This window comes from Physeter macrocephalus, chromosome 8 (genome assembly GCF_002837175.3).
Source record: "Physeter macrocephalus isolate SW-GA chromosome 8, ASM283717v5, whole genome shotgun sequence".
Lineage (NCBI taxonomy): Eukaryota > Metazoa > Chordata > Mammalia > Artiodactyla > Physeteridae > Physeter > Physeter macrocephalus.
This window is the reverse complement of record NC_041221.1, coordinates 50,612,373-50,630,008: the sequence shown is the minus strand read 5'-3', so window position 1 is coordinate 50,630,008 and position 17,636 is coordinate 50,612,373. Positions and strand designations below refer to the sequence as shown.

General features: G+C 40.7%; 2 protein-coding genes and 1 pseudogene across 3 annotated transcripts in view; all 3 read left to right on the top strand.

The window, feature by feature from the left end:
- CARD6 (caspase recruitment domain family member 6) overlaps positions 1-17,618 on the top strand; it is a 54,751-nt gene extending 37,133 nt beyond the window's left edge. The window contains 2 exon segments of the mRNA XM_028493424.2: positions 16,943-16,991; positions 17,201-17,618. The gene's annotated coding sequence lies outside the window, so the exon portion shown is untranslated.
- The window catches only part of C7 (complement C7), an 80,346-nt gene continuing 62,772 nt past the window's right edge, over positions 63-17,636 (top strand). The window contains exons 1-2 of one of the 2 annotated variants that reach the window (XM_028492879.2): positions 63-118; positions 1,327-1,408. In XM_028492879.2, the coding sequence (XP_028348680.1) occupies positions 1,406-1,408 (3 nt within the window). In that variant the 5' untranslated portion in view covers positions 63-118; positions 1,327-1,405. Of the gene's footprint in view, positions 119-1,192; positions 1,409-17,636 lie in introns of those variants that run through there. The other variant, XM_028492878.1, reaches the window with a different exon arrangement.
- Positions 5,444-6,080, top strand: LOC112065314 (60S ribosomal protein L21-like; annotated as a pseudogene).

Genomic DNA, 17,636 nt, shown 5'->3' with positions numbered 1-17,636 from the left:
TCCGGAGCCTGTGCCCCGCAACGGGAGAAGCCACAGCAGAGGGAGGCCCGCATACCACAAAAAAAAAAAAAAAAAAAAGAAAGAGTTCTCTCATCCAAGGTCAACTATAGGCAAAATGGTAAGTAAAGTAGAGTTTCTTTCCTTTTTTCTTTTTCTCCTTTTGCATTTAATAATATTTTATTTATTTATTGAAGTATAGTTAATTTACAATATTGTGTTAGTTTCAGGTATACAGCAAAGTGATTCATATATATATATATATATTCAGATTATTTTCCATTATAGGTTATTATAAGATATTGAATATAGTTTTCTGTGTTATACAGTAAATCCTTGTAGCTTATCTATTATATGTACAGTAGTTTGTATCTGTTAATACCATACTCCTAATTCATCCCTTTTTCCTTTTCCCCTTTGGTAACCATAAGTTTGTTTCCTACGTCTGTGAGTCTGTTTTTGTTTTGTATATAGATTCATTTGTACTATTTTTTAGATTCCACATATAAGTGATATCATGTAATGTTTGTCTTTCTCTGTCTGACTTACTTCACTTAGTATGATATTCTCGAAGTCCATCCATGTTGCTGCATATGGCAATACTTCAGTTTTTTTATGGTTGAGTAATATTCCATTGTATATATATATATACCACATCTTCTTTATCCATTCATCTGTTGGTGGACACTTAGGTTGCATGTCTTGGCTATTGTAAATACTGCTGTTATGAACATTGGGGTGAATGTACCTTTTCGAATTAGAGTTTTCATCTTTTCCGGATATATGCCTAGGAGTGGGGTTGCTGGATCATAAGGTAGCTCTATTTTTAGTTTTTAAAGGAATTTTCCATACTGTTCTTCATAGTGGCTGCACCAATTTTTTCCACATCCTCACCAGCACCTGTTATTTCTTGTCTTTTTGAGAATAGCCATTCTGACCAGTGTGAGGTGATAAGTAAGGTAGCTTTTCTTTCATAACTTGTGCTTTCCTTTTCAATAGATCTTTTCTAAAGTGTGTTCTGTGTATTTATTTTTCTACAGCAGAATGTCCAGTGTAGAGCATAACTGAAAATATTCAATTGTGCAAAATGGTACGTAGGACTTAAGTTCAAAGGGAAAACATAATTTGTCAAGATAAATACTTGAACATAATTTGAGGTCTTACAGAATAGTATTTCAATTGGATGATCTTTAAATCCAATTGGCTGAGCTGCCTTATCTCTAGACCCCAAATTACGGTTATTCTTTCCCTGCCCAAACTGAAATAGTCAGTATGTGGAAGCATCAGAGCCAGTGGTTGGGTGTGATCATAATTGATTCTTGTTTCTAGAGCTTTCCCTAGCAACCTGCAAATATAACCTGCCTTGGATAAAAAGACACCAAAAATTTCTCAAAGGCCAGTGGTTCATATGGTAAGTATGATGAGTACTCTACATGATTCCCTTGGTTTCCATTTCTAGTTAGAATCTAGATGGCTTTCTTCAATTTATCATACAGGACAAACACAGGGGCTCCATGCAGTCCCTAAGAATTTTGAATAAAGCGCCTAGAAAAAGGCTTATGTGCCTGCATTTTTTTAAAAAAAAGAATTTATTATTTATTTATTTACTTATTTATTGGCTGCGTTGGGTCTTCGTTGCTGCACGCAGGCTGTCTCTAGTTGCAGCAAGCAGGGGCTACTCTTCGTTGCCATGCACGGGCTTCTCATTACGGTGGCTTCTCTTGTTGCAGAGCGCAGGCTCTAGGTGCGTGGCCTTCAGTAGTTGTGGCACGCGGGCTCAGTAGTTGTGGCTCGCAAGCTCTAGAGCACAGGCTCAGTAGTTGTGGCGCACGGACTTAGTTCCTCCGCGGCATGTGGGATCTTCCCGGACCAGGGCTCGAACCCATGTCCCCTGCATTGGCAGGCAGATTCTTAACCACTGCACCACCACGGAAGTCCCTGCCTGCATTTCTGAAAATCTTCCTCCAGCATTCAAGGACCCCAGGAGACACGACATCAACTCCTTTGTGCCCACATTACAACATCAACCACTGGCTCACAGTATCACGGGGGTAGGAACCCACCTAGGCTTTTAAGTTCTGCTGCCTTGGCAGATTTTCCAACATCAGATACAAATTGGGTTCTGGGAAAATCTGATGAGGGGAAGAAGAAGAGTGAAGTGGCTACAGCTGTTGCATGAAGGACCAAAATGCCTTGGTGCTGTGTGTGCTTCTATTCCTCCTAAGAAACCCTGCTTGTAGTTATCCTTAAAGCAAAGTGAAGGGCTCAAGTAAGGAAACATCTGTTGACACTTGTCATGGTGCCCTTCCAGAAGGAACATACTCCTACTCTTTGGGAAGATGGAATATACAATCCACTCTGCCTTTGTAGAAGGAGTTATCAGTAACCTCTCTGCTCCCATGCTGCAGCTTCGCCCACTTGATTGGACCACTGCAGCCTTGGAGATGGCAGCGGTGATGCTGCAGTCAAGAAACGCCTTGTAAAGTAGATGACCTTTCAAGTTTTAACTTTTTTTTTTTTCGGCCGTGCTGTGTGGCACGCGGGATCTTAGTTCTACATCCAGAGATCAAACCCGTGCCCCCTGCAGTGGAAGCATGGACTCTTAACCATTGAACCGCCAGGGAAGTCCCAACTTTTAACCTTTTTTTGTTTTGTTTTGTTTTGTTTTGCGGTACGCGGGCCTCTCACTGTTGTGGCCTCTCCCCTTGCGGAGCACAGGCTCCGGACGCGCAGGCTCAGCGGCCATAGCTCACGGGCCTAGCTGCTCCGCGGCACCTGGGATCTTCCCGGACCGGGGCACGAACCCGTATCCCCTGCATCGGCAGGCGGACTCTCAACCGCTGCGCCACCAAGGAAGCCCTAACCTTTTTTTATTCCAGTTTTATTGAGACATAATTGACATAAGGCACTGTATAGGTTTAAGGTGTACAGCATAATTATTTGACTTATATACATTATGAAAACATTATCACAAGTTTAGCAAACATCCATCATCTCCTATAGATACAAAATAAAAGAATAAGAAAAAACCTTTTTTTCTTGTTATGAGAACTCTTAGAATATACTCTTTTAATGACTTTCATATATAACATACAGCAGTGTTAATTATATTAATCACATTGTACATCACATGCCTGATACTTATTTATCTTATAACACGAAGTTTGTACCTTTTGACTGCCTTCATTCAATTCCTCCTCCCCCATCCCCTGACTCTGGTAACCATAAATCTGATCTCTTTTTCTATGAGTTCTTTTGTTTGTTTGTTCTTGACGTATAATTGACCTATAACACTATGTTAGTTCCTGGTGTACAACATAGTGATTCGATATTCTATACATTTCAAAATCGTCACCATGATAAGTCTAGTTACCATCTGTCATTATACAAAGACAGTAGATGACCTATTTACTCATGGCAGGAGAATGGGCTGGAGGAGGATGCAAGGCCAGAGTGGGAGCTTTGAGATCCAGGAATGTTGGTATCACTGGCTCAGCCCTGACACAGACTGAAAGGCTAATATGCTGAATTTCTTTCTTATATCTTTTCCTTACCTTTCTTTTCTCTTTCCCTCTACATAGTCAGTATTCTCTTCAAGTAGGACTTTTAAGTTGTCTAGCCTGGGGGAGGATGGTTTGAAGCAAAGAATAAATTGTTAAGGTTGTAATTTCAGGTGTCATGAGAGATAAATATTGGGGTTAAGAGTATCTGGAAAATATGCCTGAAAATTGACATGGGGGAATTTTGTTTGGTTGAAAGAAAAGTGAAAAAAGAGAGGGCAGAGAACAGAGGCTGGGACACATGGAAAAGTTTTTGCAATGACCTGATGTTGCCACTAATTCATGAGAAACACTGCTTTAATGTCCTGAATTTATCCTAGAAGAATTAGGCTCAATAGCTCCTTTCATTACCTGGGAGCTTAAATCATCAGTGGCTTTTTTTCCCATATATTTTTGAAAGATGCTTTCATATAGAATATAAAACATTTTAGAAATTCAGTTGTATTTATGGGCCGCATCATATTTTTTACACTCTTGCTGAAGAAACTTAGGGTAAGTAGAGGGTCATTTTATCTTTTCTTTTTTTAACCAAAGGGGCGTATCACTCAGCAGAGTGCTTACTTGTTATGAGAGTGAAAAAAAGTTCCTCTGGTATAAGGTGTGGGGAACCTATTGGATTTAAAAGGATAATAAGCTTTCTTCTTGAAATAGGCCTAATCAACATACTTTATTGTACTTTATTGGGGGCATTCATCAATAATAAATCAAACACTAGGCCAAACTTTTCCTGAGAGAGTTAGAAACTCTCTGGCTGGAGTTGAACCCTGGGATCTGGGGTTGTGTCTGTGAATGTTACTCATTATGCAAAATGCTCTGAGTACCTACCTTGGGCCCAAATGCAGAGAATCACTGGGACTTGGAAATGTACTTGTTTGGGGAAACACTTAAATATCTCTGCTGGAACAAGGGTCACATAATCACTCCACCATGAAATGCTTAATTGTAAAAGGGAGTGGGGATGTGATCTCACTGAGTGCAGTACTGTTTCTAAGCAGAGTTTTTAAAAAGGATAATGAATGCTGGCTCTGCAGGTTCTAAGTGAGTGAACAAGATGGAATTTGGTCAACAGTTGGAGGAGTTGGCCTCAGTAACACGCAGAGTTCACCTGTGGTAACAAAGGGTAAGGCAGAGTATTTGGGCTTAGATGCTGGGAGGTGCATGGCTGCACAGTGGGAGTGTGTGGGAGTCCTTTATAATGGATTCCATTTTTTCAATGAAATAAGAAAGCCATTGATTAAGAACAAATATGAGGGGCTTCCATGGTGGCACAGTGGTTGAGAATCTGCCTGCTAATGCAGGGGACACGGGTTCGAGCCCTGGTTTGGAAGGATCCCACATGCCGCGGAGCAACTAGGCCCGTGAGCCACAACTACTGAGCCTGCGCGTCTGGAGCCTGTGCTCCACAACAAGAGAGGCCGCGATAGTGAGAGGCCCACGCACCGCAATGAAGAGTGGCCCCCGCTTGCCACAACTAGAGAAAGCCCTCGCACAGAAACGAAGACCCAATACAGCAAAAATAAATAAATAAATAAATAAACTCCTACCCCCAACATCTTCTTTAAAAAAAAAAAGAACAAATGTGAGACAGTAGATCTTGAAACTATGAGGGGGAAAGTAAGTATGAAATAGTTATCAACAAGTCTTTCAGTGTAAGAATTCCTCGATTTTTTCAGTCTAAGTTATACGCACCAGCTTTCCCCATTGCACCCCCTACCTATCCCTAGCATCCCAATTATCAATATTAAGAAAAAACCAGTAAAGAAAGATTCATGACAAGACAAATAAGAGAGGAATGTCGTAGGTCATAGACATGCAAGACAAACACTGGTTAAGCCCAGTATTGATTCTACTAAGGCTTATGGGGCTAAGAGAGAGCTCTGTTCCTGCCACTTAAAATCTTGTTAGGCTTTTCAGCCAGAGCCGCCATCTTCCCGTAATTCGCCAAAATGACCAACACAGAGGGAAAGAGGAGGGGCACCCGCTACATGTTCTCTAGGCCTTTTAGAAAACATGGAGTTGTTCCTTTGGCCACATACATGCGAATCTACAAGAAAGGTGATATTGTAGGTATCAAGGGAATGGGCGCTGTTCAAAAAGAAATGCCCCATAAATGTTACCATGGCAAAACAGGGAGAGCCTACAATGTTACCCAGCATGCTGTTGGCATCATTGTAAGCAAACAAGTTAAGGGCAAGATTCTTGCCAAGAGAATTAATGTGCATATCAAGAAAATATTAAGCACTCTAAGAGCTGAGATAGATTCCTGAAACGGGTGAAGGAAAATGATCAGAAAAAGAAGGAAGCCAAAGAGAAAGGTACTTGGGTTCAACTGAAGCGCCAGCCTGCTCCACCCAGAGAAGCACACTTTGTTAGAACCAATGGGAAGGAGCCTGAACTGTTGGAGCCCATTCCCTGTGAATTCATGGCATGATGGGCGTAAAGAAAATAAAAGACCTGGACTATATAAATGTTTCTCTTAATTGAGTAGAAGTGTGTGACCCCCTTCCCCAAACAAATATTTAAAACACACACACACACAAATAAATAAAAAATCTTGTTAGCATCAACTCACCCATCTTCACATCCATCCCAGTGCACCAAAAGACACCAGTTTAGTTCCAGGGCTGAGGATGGGGCAGAGGCTCCTTGTTTAGAATGCCTGCCTGAGAGTATTCTGAACCAATGTTCTCTGATAGGCGTCACAGGGATTCTAGAGATCAAAAAATACTCAGTATGAGTCCAAAGTTATCTTTCTTCTCTTCAGGACTCTAGTAGAGAAATGTGAGGTAGAATTTCTAGCTACTGAGTTAGGAGTATAAAGAAGCAACACACTAACCAGAGAGAAAATACATTGGTTCAGTGAGGGTATGTGGAAGCTTTCTCTTTTGGTTCAGTTTTATCAGGGAGGTAGAGAAGAAGGTTATTACCAGAGAGTGAATTTGTGGAAAAAGGTTTAGAGAAAGAAGTGTGAAATAGTCAGGATGAACAATTGAATGGACTAGGCAAAGTAGTGTGATTACCATTTAAAAGCCCACTTGAGGTTCATAATCGTCACTTTAAAGTAAGACCAGTCACAGGGTACAGGAAGAGAACAGGCAGACTGAATTTAATAAGCGTTGCGGTTTTGACATACATATTAGGGATAATTGACAGGGTGGAATGGGGAGAATTGGCAAGGGTAGTTTTGACTGTAAGAATCCAAGATTTCTTACACTGAAAGACTTGTGGATAACTGTTTCATCCTTCTTCTCTCTTTTCATCCATCCAGTCATAAGAACATATGTTTGTATTTCTTATATTTGCATGAAAGAAACACTGGAAAGACACTCCAAACAAACACAAATGGTTACTTATACAAATGTTTACTAATAGGAGGGTAAGGTGACAGAGATGGAGTCCTTCCAATCCTTCACAAAATTTTCCCAAAAATAGAAGAGGAGGGAACATGTTCCAACTCACTCTAGGAGGCCAGTATTACTCTGACATGAAAACCAGAGAAAGATATAACAGGAAAAGAAAGCTACAGAACAATATCCCTTATTAGTATAGACACAAAGTTCCTCAAGAAAATACTAGTAAACAATCTGACAACATATAAAAAGGAGTACGTACCATGGCCAAATGAGGGTTTATTCCAGGAATGCAAGGTTGGTTCAACGTATGAACATCTGTTAAGGTAATACATCATATTAAAGCAATAAAGGACAGAAAGCCCACAATCATCTCTGTAGATGCAGGTGAAATGCACCATTTCATGATATAAATACTTAACAAAATAGGAGTAGAAGGGAACTTCTCCAACATGATAAAGAGAATTTATGAAAAACCCACAACAAACATCACATTTAATGGTAAAGGATTTAAAAAAGTTTTCCTCCTAAGATGAGGATTTTCAACAAGGATGTTGAGACAATTCAATGGGTAAATAAAAGTCTCTTTAAAAAATGGTACTAGGACAACTGTATATCCATAGGCAAAAGAATGAAGTTGGACTCCTACCTCAGACCATATACAAAATTAACTCAAAATGAATGAAGACCTAAAAAGAGCTATGAAACTCTTTGATAAAATATAGGGCTAAATTTTCATGACCTTGGATTTGACAGTGGATTCTTAGCTATGACACCAAAAACAAGGGAAGAACAAAAAAATTAGATATATTGGACTTCATCTAAACTAAAAACTTTTGTCCATGAAAGGACACTATCAAGAAAGTGAAAAGATGACCTATAGAATGGGAGAAAATATTTGTAAATTATATATCTGATAAGGGTCTAGTAACTAAAATATGTAAAGTACTCTTACAACTCAATAACAAAAAATCAAGAAACCAAATTAAGAAAATGTGTAAAGGACATTACTCCAAAGAAGAAATACATATGGCCAAAAGGCACATGAAAAGATGCTCAATATTATTAGTTATTAGAGAAATAAAAATCAAAGCCACAATGAGATACCATTTTTCACCCTCTCAGATGGCTGTAAGTAAAAAGTTGGACAGTAAGAAGTGTTGCTGAAGTTGTGGAGAAATTAAAACTTTCATACATTGTTGGTGGGGATGTAAAATGGTGCAGCTGTTTTTGAAAACAGTTTGGTAGTTCCCCAAAATGTTAAGCAAAGAGTTACCATATGACTCAGTAATTCTGCTCTTAGGTATAGTCTCAAAAGACATTGAGACATGTGTCCATATAAAAACTTCTATATGAATGTTCATAGCAGCATTATTTATAATAGCCCCAAAGTGAAACAACTCAAATGTCCATGAACTGATGAATGCATAAACAAAATGAAGTACAGCCATAGAATATTATTCATCCATAAAAAGGAAAAAAGTACTGATACATTCCACAACATGGGTGAACCTTGAAAACATTGTGCTAAGTGAAGAAGTCAGACACAAAAAGCCACTTGTTGTATGATTCTATTTATATAAAGTGTCTAGAAGAGGCAAATCCACGGAGACAGAAAGTAGATTAGTGGTTTCCAGGACCTAGAAGGCTGTGGAAAATAGGGAGTGACTGGTAATGGTTACAGGATTTCTGTAGGTAGTGGTGATGGCTTCACACTCATGTGAATATTTTTTAAATCACTGAATTATACATTTTAAAAGGGTGAGTTTTATGCTGTGTGAATTATATCCCAATAAGCAAATATACCAGACAGAAGATAGGGAGTAAAAGATATGGAGGGCTTGGGTCTACACTGACAGTAGAACAGAGTGAAGGGGTGTATAACTCGAAGTATGTTCTATAGAACTTGTTGACTAATTGGGTGTGAGAGATAGTGAGAAGGAAGAAAAGGCCAAGAATGATTCTGAGGTGCCTCATCACCTTGTATTGCACTGATTCATTTATGTATGTGCCCATCCTGTTAAAATATGTGTTTCTCAACCTGCTACCTAAAAACATAGGGTCTATTCTGGAGGAGAAGTGGCAGTTTTAGACACACTTCAGAGCAAACGTTAACAAGTACATCCATTTTCATGGGTCTGTTTTATACAATTCAAGAGTGTTGCTCAATTTCCCCTGTGAACTGAGAGGTTACTTCCTGTGTTTGGACAGTGTTGAAAGGCTACTTCCCATTTTGAGGTTTCCCCACTTTAGTCTTGATGGGAGAAGCCACTAACCTCTACTGACTCTTAAGTGCTAAATGTTCTGCCAAGTTCTTCGTGATGTTTTCACAAATGAGGTGCCCTCTTCATTTCACCCTGCCTTGGACAACAGGTTTTGAAAGATTTTTTGACAATAAAAGCATTTATTAACATAACTGGTTTCACTGTTTGCCTAATCAAAGTTATAGTAATGCAACTGTCAACTGGCCTTTCCCATTGCGTGAACTGTACCATCACTATCGCAATGCTAGTTGATATAATTTCAGTCTAAAGAAAAGGGTCTTGATACTTTGATAAGCCTGTACATTCTCATTTTAGATCATATAAACTTAGACCAGTAAAATAGCCCTAGGTTCCCCAGTAACTATCTTCACAGACTCATAAGAATCTAATGTCAGATAGTTGGTAATCTCCCTGGTAATTATTAATCAGGTTCCTTCTGGACTGAATGTTTTGTAAGTTGATTTGATTATTCTCAGGAAGTCTGACCCCCAAACTGTGTATCACTGGAGGAATATCTTTGGATAAACTGCTAAAAATATTTGCTAAAATTTTTCTTTGGCTCATATTTGCTTATGCATATATTTTAAAAACTCACTTATTGCCCATGGGTGGGGAGGGTGTGGAAGCCTATATGTGTTCAAGATGTTGCAATGTGTATTTTATATATCTTTATTTCATCGACCCTATAAATAAGGTTTCATTATCCTTTAAGTAAGACAATTGAAGCTTAAGAGGATAACTCAGATAGCAAACAGTAAAGCCTACATTTAAGACAAGATTTGTCTGATGGCCTTTCTGGCAAGCCACACTTTCTCCCAAGAAGCAGGTTCATACTAGTAGAAGCTGAAGAAGGAGCAAGAAGAGAGTGAAACTAATTTCTTTACGAGTACAAGTAACTTATTACATCTATATATATTTTTATTTTTTTAATTTTTTGTTGTTGTTGTTGTGGTACGCGGGCCTCTCACTGCTGTGGCCTCTCCTGTTGCAGAGCACAGGCTCCGGACGCGCAGGCCCAGCGGCCATGGCTCACGGGCCCAGCCGCTCCGCGGCATGTGGGATCCTCCCGGACCGGGCCACGAACCCGTGTCCCCCGCATCGGCAGGCGGACCCTCAATCACTGCGCCACCTGGGAAGCCCATATATGTATTTTAAAATACACACCATCAGTGCACTTCACTCATATGCTCACTTTTTTTTTTAACATCCTTATTGGAGTATAATTGCTTTACAATGGTGTGTTAGTTTCTGCTTTATAACAAAGTGATTCAGCTATACATATACATATATCCCCATCACTGTTTTTTAAATACATTTACTTATTTATTTATTTATATTTGGCTGCACTGGGTCTTCGCTGCCGCCCGCGGGCTTTCTTTAGTTGAGGTGAGTGGGGGCTACTCTTCGTTGCCGTGCGCGGGCTTCTCATCACGGTGGCTTCTCTTGTTGTGGAGCACAGACACTAGGCGCGCGGGCTTCAGTAGTTGTGGCGTGCAGGCTCAGTAGTTGTGGCTCGCAGGCTCTAGAGCACAGGCTCAGTAGTCGTGGCGCACGGGCTTTGTTGCTCCGGGGCATGTGGGATCTTCCTGGACCAGGGCTCGAACCCATATCCCCTGCATTAGCAGGCGGATTCTCAACCACTGCACCACCAGGGAAGTCCCATATGCTCACTTTAAAGAGCATACATTGGAAACACGGTCACGTAAATATCAAGGAACTATACCAGCAGTGCATTAAAGTGAAGATCTATGAATCACCAGATCTACCTTGCATCCAGACCGTCCTTTTGTCCCTGGTGCCCATGAAGAATTTCAGTGAGGTTCCTGTTTCTATCACGGTTGTGTGTATCATCGCAATATACTCCGGTTCCTTCAAACAAAAGAACCAACAAACAAGCAGACATACAAAAGACAGAGCATCTTTAGGATGCTTATCTTATTGCACTGTGAATAAAAAAGTAATAGCAGCAGCTAACAAAATTAAATAATTTAAAATTTCTTTTACAAATAAGTAATGCATTCATTAACATATTAAAAATATAAGCTAGTATAAGGTATAAAGTCTTAGTTCCATCTCTTTTTCAGTCTAACCTGTTTCCATCTTTTCACCTTGTGGGTGAAAAATGTTGTTGTCGGTAAACAAAGGATGTTGCAGCCACCAAGCCAGCAGCCACTGCAGCCACTCCCAACTGTGCACCCGGAGGGCATTCAGGACGGAGAAAAGCAGGATTCTGGTCCTAGGTAGCTAAGGTGCATGACAAAGGAATGATTTCAGTGAGCCCAGACTCTTGCATCTTCCCATACACAGAACAGCGCTAAATTCAATAACTTGAGATGTCTGGTTTTCTTCATTAACAGTAATCTTCTGATGTTACAGCTGTCTGGTTTCTGTTGCAAAACTCCTGTGTATCCTGGCTCCCCCCTGCCTCCTTGGAGCAGTGCCTGAGAGTGCTCTGGGAGGCTGTCTTCCAGGCTTAAGCCCTTAGAAGATCCTCTGATAAAACATAATTCTCCACTTCTAGGTTGTGCGTTTTTTTTCTTTCAGTCGACAACCTAGTCCCCTTCTCCATGTATCCCCTGTCAGATAATAATTTTTATTAGTTTCTCGTGTATCCTTTCGGAGTTTCTTCATGCAAATACAAAGAAGTATGAAAGTATTCTTTTTGAATTCGTTGTTTAAACTTTTTTTCTTCTGTTTTATTAAGATATAACTGATACACAACACTGTATAGGTTTGAGGTGTACAGCATAATGATTTGACTTACGTACATCATGAAATAATTAGCACAATAAGTTTAGTGAACATCCCTCATCTCATATAGATACAAAATTAAAGAAACAGAAAAAAATTTTTTTTTCCTTGTGATGAGAACTCTTAGAATGGACTTTCTTAACAACTTTCATATATAACATATAGCAGTGCTGATCATCGAAGGGGTAACTACCCAAGGTGGATGAAAGTCATCTGGGCATATAGACCAAACTGAAGCTCAGTCCACTTCCACAGCTGGTGCAGAGCTCTGCTCCTGACTTTCCCTGGGCACTCAGTGAGCCCCACAAACCCGGAGAAGCACCGTTGCACCTGGGGATGGTGCAGAGACCCCCTCCCCCAAATGTATTCTTATTCTCCTTCATCCTTTTAACTCCAAAGTAACTTATTGGTCTGTATCTTTCTTTTCCTTCTTAACAGTGTATAGATCTTTCCATATCAGTGCATAGAAAACGTCTCCAGTTTTTTTTTAATAGCTGCAAAATATTTCTTTTAATGTGTATACTGTACAAGTTACTTAACCAATCCACTGCTGATGAATATTTGTGTTGTCTCTAATCTTTTGCATGATAGCTCACATTTATTGGACTAAGCTTACTATATTCCAGGTGCTGTGCTAATTGCTTTACTTGGGTTCATTAATATAACAACCCTTTGAGTTAGATAATATTATTTCCACTTTTCAGTTAAGGAAACAAGAGGATCAAAGAGGCTAAGCAACTTGCTCAAGATTTGAACAAAGACTGTCAACCTTTAGAGCACTTATTTGTACTAGTGAAACACAAATTAGTACCCTTTATTGCTTTCGGGGAAAGTCCTACTTTTAAGGAAAAGTCTCTAGTTACGTGTTTATAACTGTTTTCCATTGGTTTCTAAGATTTTATCACAAACATTTGAAAAATTTGTACAATTCAGGATTTTACTCCTTTCCACCACTCATTCTTTACTCTTTCTTGACCTGTGGAGTATGTAATGATGAATCTGATATCAAAATATAACTGTTTAAAGACAGTTTAAGGAGGTAATGTTTAAAATTATGGGACAGACTGACATTTTCTGAAAGTGATTGATTTTCATTTTAGGGTATAATATGCTGAAGTCTTAGTCTGAGAAAAAAACAACAACAACACCTTTTTTTACCTGGGCACCACAAATTTAAAGTGAAGATCAGGGGCTTCCCTGGTGGTGCAGTGGTTGAGAATCCGCCTGCCGATGTAGGGGACACGGGTTCGCGCCCCGGTCCGGGAAGATCCCACATGCCGCAGAGCGGCTGGGCCCGTGAGCCATGGCTGCTGAGCCTGCGCGTCCGGAGCCTGTGCTCCGCAACGGGAGAGGCCACAACAGTGAGAGGCCCGCGTACCGGGAAAAAAAAATAAAAAAATAAAAAAGTAAAGTGAAGATCAAATAAATGACCTTGCCCTTTGATGTTCACACTTCCTCTGCAGGATTTTACCCAATACAGTTGTAGAGCCACGGAAATCTTTGCATTTCATATCTGCTTTCTCAGAGCTGTTTGACTTCATTCAAATATAAACTAAAAGAAATGTTTCTTAGACTTGCAGGCTCCTGCCACGTACTGCAAAGAACTGAAAAACCCAGATGATAGCTAGAAACCCAAACAAATCTTGGTCCTCTCCTAAATTTACCAAGTGCCTGCCACTATTGAAAACCATCATGACAAAATGTCTTATCGCCTCCTGATTGTCATTTGATCCTTGCCATCTGCAGCCATCAGGACCACCAGGGCAAAGATGTGTCCAGTGTTGTAAAGGTCAAGGACATCTTGCCTAAAAGGGAAGTGTGAAGCCCTGTTCATACTTCTTAATCTATTTAAACCTAAAACAACATTCTTATGAAGGACTTGGTGCCAGCAGAGAATACTCATCTAGTGACCTCACTTTAAATTAATGCACAAATCACAGTATTTAGGTGTAATGATAAAGGTGTAATGATAAAGCATTAACAATAATTATTTTGCTGAAATCTTCCTTTAGCTAAGTCATTGCCTAGCAGCCATTTTTCTTTCTCAAACTATTCACACGGTGACAATTTAATGGAAAAAGAGATACCATCTGGAGTACTTACTAGTTTAACAAGCCCTTGACTGGGAGCCTAAGAAGATTGCATGTTTCTCATTCCCTCTGAGTGGTTTAACTCCAGAGCCTAACGCTATTGTTTAACTCAAGGGACTAGAGCATGCTTGCCACTAGGGGGTGCTGTTGCTTCTTTACTCCAGCCTCTGGCGGTTTCAATTCTGACCTTATCAGACTTAACAGAAAAAAGGAGGCTTTTTCCTTCCCCAGTGTGTTCCTCGTATGCCCCCAGAGTAAGTGGAATCTGTTGGAACAATTCAGAACAAAACAAAATAACTAGAAAATGAAATAGGCTTGTTAAAATGTTCTCTAGTATCTCTCCGAGATGGACCAGAACAGCTTCTTGATATCATCAGTGGTCTAACAGTTTCATTAGGGTCTGGGGACAGTAACAGTTTTTGAAGGGCTACTTCAGGAAGTGGGGACTAGTGGGGAACAGGGAGTGTGTCTCTTCAGGAGAAGGGGAGAGGGCTGGGTCCTTGCAGACTCTTCCACAGTCTGGCAGAAATCTGATTCCCCTTCTACTGATTCAGTGTTGGCTCAGACACAATTTGCCAAAGCCTATCACATGTACCAGTTTTGGGGGTTGTTAAAAATACAAGTTCTGGGACTTCCCTGGTGGCACAGTGATTAAGACTCTGCCTGCCAATGCAGGGGATACAGGTTTGAGCCCTGGTCTGGGAAGAGCCTACATGCCACGGGGCAACTGACCCTGTGCGCCACTACTATTGAGCCTGTGCTCTAGAGCCCGTGAGCCACAACTACTGAGCCTACGTGCCACCACTACTGAGCCCACGTGTCACAACTACTGAAACCCATGCACCTAGGGCCCATGCTCCGCAACAAGAGAAGCCACCACAACGAGAAGCCCACGCACCGCAGCGAAGAGTAGCCCCCGCTCGCCGCAACTAGAGAGAGAGCATCTGACACATTAGATAAACCTTAATTTTATAACTGTTTCAGAAGCTAGTGGTGATCCCTAGCTATATCCAGATAAGCTATAATATATTAAATGTCATTAGTTCTCTAGACTCTTCCAGAAAACCTGTTTAGAGTGACAGGGTTTATACATACTCCTATGAGGGCACAAAATCCACTGACCACGTTAGTTCGGTGAGAGCAAAGTATTACTCTTAGCTCTTTCTTACTTTACACATGATAGAATAAGTCCACATTTGAAGCAGATATGAGCAGACTTTAAAAAAAAAAAGAAAGAAAAGGAAAAAAATACAAGTTCTGTGGTCACATGAATTGGGGAAATTCTGGTTTGGAAAAGTTTAAAAAAGTTTTACTTGCTGTAGAACTTTCAGAACATTTAATTGACATTACCCTGTGCATTGCGCTTTGTGAATCTAAGGCTGGGCGTTTGCTGGGGGTAGATACTCTTAACAGTGGTTCTCAGTGGAGGGTGGTGATTTTGCCCCCAGGGGACATTTGACATTGTCTGGAGACATTTTTGATTGTCATGACTGGGGAAGGATGTTATAGCCCTCGAATGGGTAGATACCAGTGATGCTGCTGACAGTCTTCCAGAACAGCACAGAACAGACCCCCCCCACCCCCCCCACCCCCCCCCCGGCACTCCACCCACAAAGAATGATCAAGCCCAAAAGGTCAGCAATTCAGACATTGAGAAGCTCTGCTCTATAACGTACACAGCTTGTTACACTCATTCAACCACAAAATTAATGATCTCTTCTTGAATTGTCTTGTAGGACTAGAGTGGAAAATCTGTGCAGAAACTTTGCCTTCAGTTTATCCACAATGTTTTAATTGCTGCATGGTGTGGTCTTCCCTGAATACTTCTCTTTGACCTCCATGTGGCACTTGTCTTTGTTGACTGGCCGTTCCTTGAAATTCCCCTCAGTTGGCTTGACAATGAATTGTTTTGGTTTTCCTTCTTCTGTAACCTCTCTCCCTCATGCCAAGATATTTTGTCCCAAAGAGATCTGCATTTCCAGTTATGTGTTGGGTATTTTCTTCAAAATAAAAATGTCCCTTTTCTAAAACTACCTCTTTCTCATCAACTTCCTAGTTCCCTCCTTCATTAATTTGTTCTTAAATTCTTCCCATTTTCTCAGTCAATCTGATATGTGATTATGTTTAATCACCAAGCCTGGTGAATCCTCTGGTCCTTCGTCTTTCTTTTCTCAAATGAGGCCGTGATTGCCCCTTATCTGATTACTGAAATAAATTCCAAATCACACTTCCTGTTTCCCCTCTTTATCCTTTCCATGTAGCCTGCACACTACCAGTGTTTAAATCATCCTAAAACATCACTTTGATTCTTTCCTTAAAACTTCCAGTGAGCGAGTTCCCATCGTCCTTTGGATAAAGTCTACACAACTTTTTCCGGCAGTCAAATTTCCCACAGTGTGGCTCCCACCTATATTTGAAACCTTTGTTCCAATGGCTCCTCCATTGAAATTCCAGAAAGAAAAAGCACTGTTCATATGAGAGCAAAGCTGTGGAGAGGGGCAAGTGCAAAGCGCTTGGTGAAAGGAAGTTTTTGTAAACTTTTTAGATTTAATTTCTGGCATACAATCTCTGGAAGCCAAACAATGCAAGTTCTAAATTATCACAGATACATCTGTATGTGTGTGACTCATCCTCTAGACTAAGGAAACTCTATAAATGGGCTACTATGATCTTTATAGCATGTAAACGATGAAAATAAAGAAGGATGTTGCTCAAGCCTCCCATCTGTCAAAGCCCCTAGCCTATCATATTATGCAACCTTTGTAAATATTTGTTGAATTTAGAATGAACAAATTAATGAGCGCATGCATGAATGAATGGAAAAACTACTGTGGCAGGTGCTGGTGGTGTCCTGCCTATATCTTGCAAATACTGAAAATACCTGCAACTTTCTACTGGAAGTCTTTTTTTTCTTTCTTTCCTGGCTACAGATGTGTTCTCAACCTACCCCCAGTTCAAGCTGGAAGTGTCAGAGAGTTGGTGAGTCCAGAAGCCACCCTTAACCAATGATAAACAGGGTGTTGGTAAATATAGCCTTACCCCCTCGTTGGAATAACTCTGAGACGTGCTCTTCAATGTCTCCCAGATTTCCTCATTGGGACTGAGCTATAATTGCCTCAGTATCTTGCATGTTAAAGTACCTTGTATTGACTTCCTTTCCTTCCCAATCTCACTTTCTTATCCCCCAGCAGTGCTTTCTAGGATCACTTCACTTCACAAAACAACTCCCAAAACACAAGAAACCCCCAAACCAAAAAAACTAAAAAAAAAAACTACTTGCAATTGAATTCTTGTCTCAGATCTGCTTCTGGGGGAACCCAAACTAAGACAGCCACTGAATGCGGACTTGTACATTGAGTGCTTAAGGAGAGTCCATGACATCTGGAACTCATGCAACTGGAGTTGAATTAAAAAAAAGAACTCTTGGGGCTTCCCTGGTGGCACAGTGGTTGGGAGTCCGCCTGCTGATGCAGGGGACGCGGGTTCGTGCCCCGGTCCGGGAGGATCCCGCATGCCGCTGAGCGGCTGGACCCGTGAGCCATGGCCGCTGAGCCTGCGCGTCCGGAGCCTGTGCTCCGCAACCGGAGAGGCCACAGCAGTGAGAGGCCCGCGTACCACAAAAAA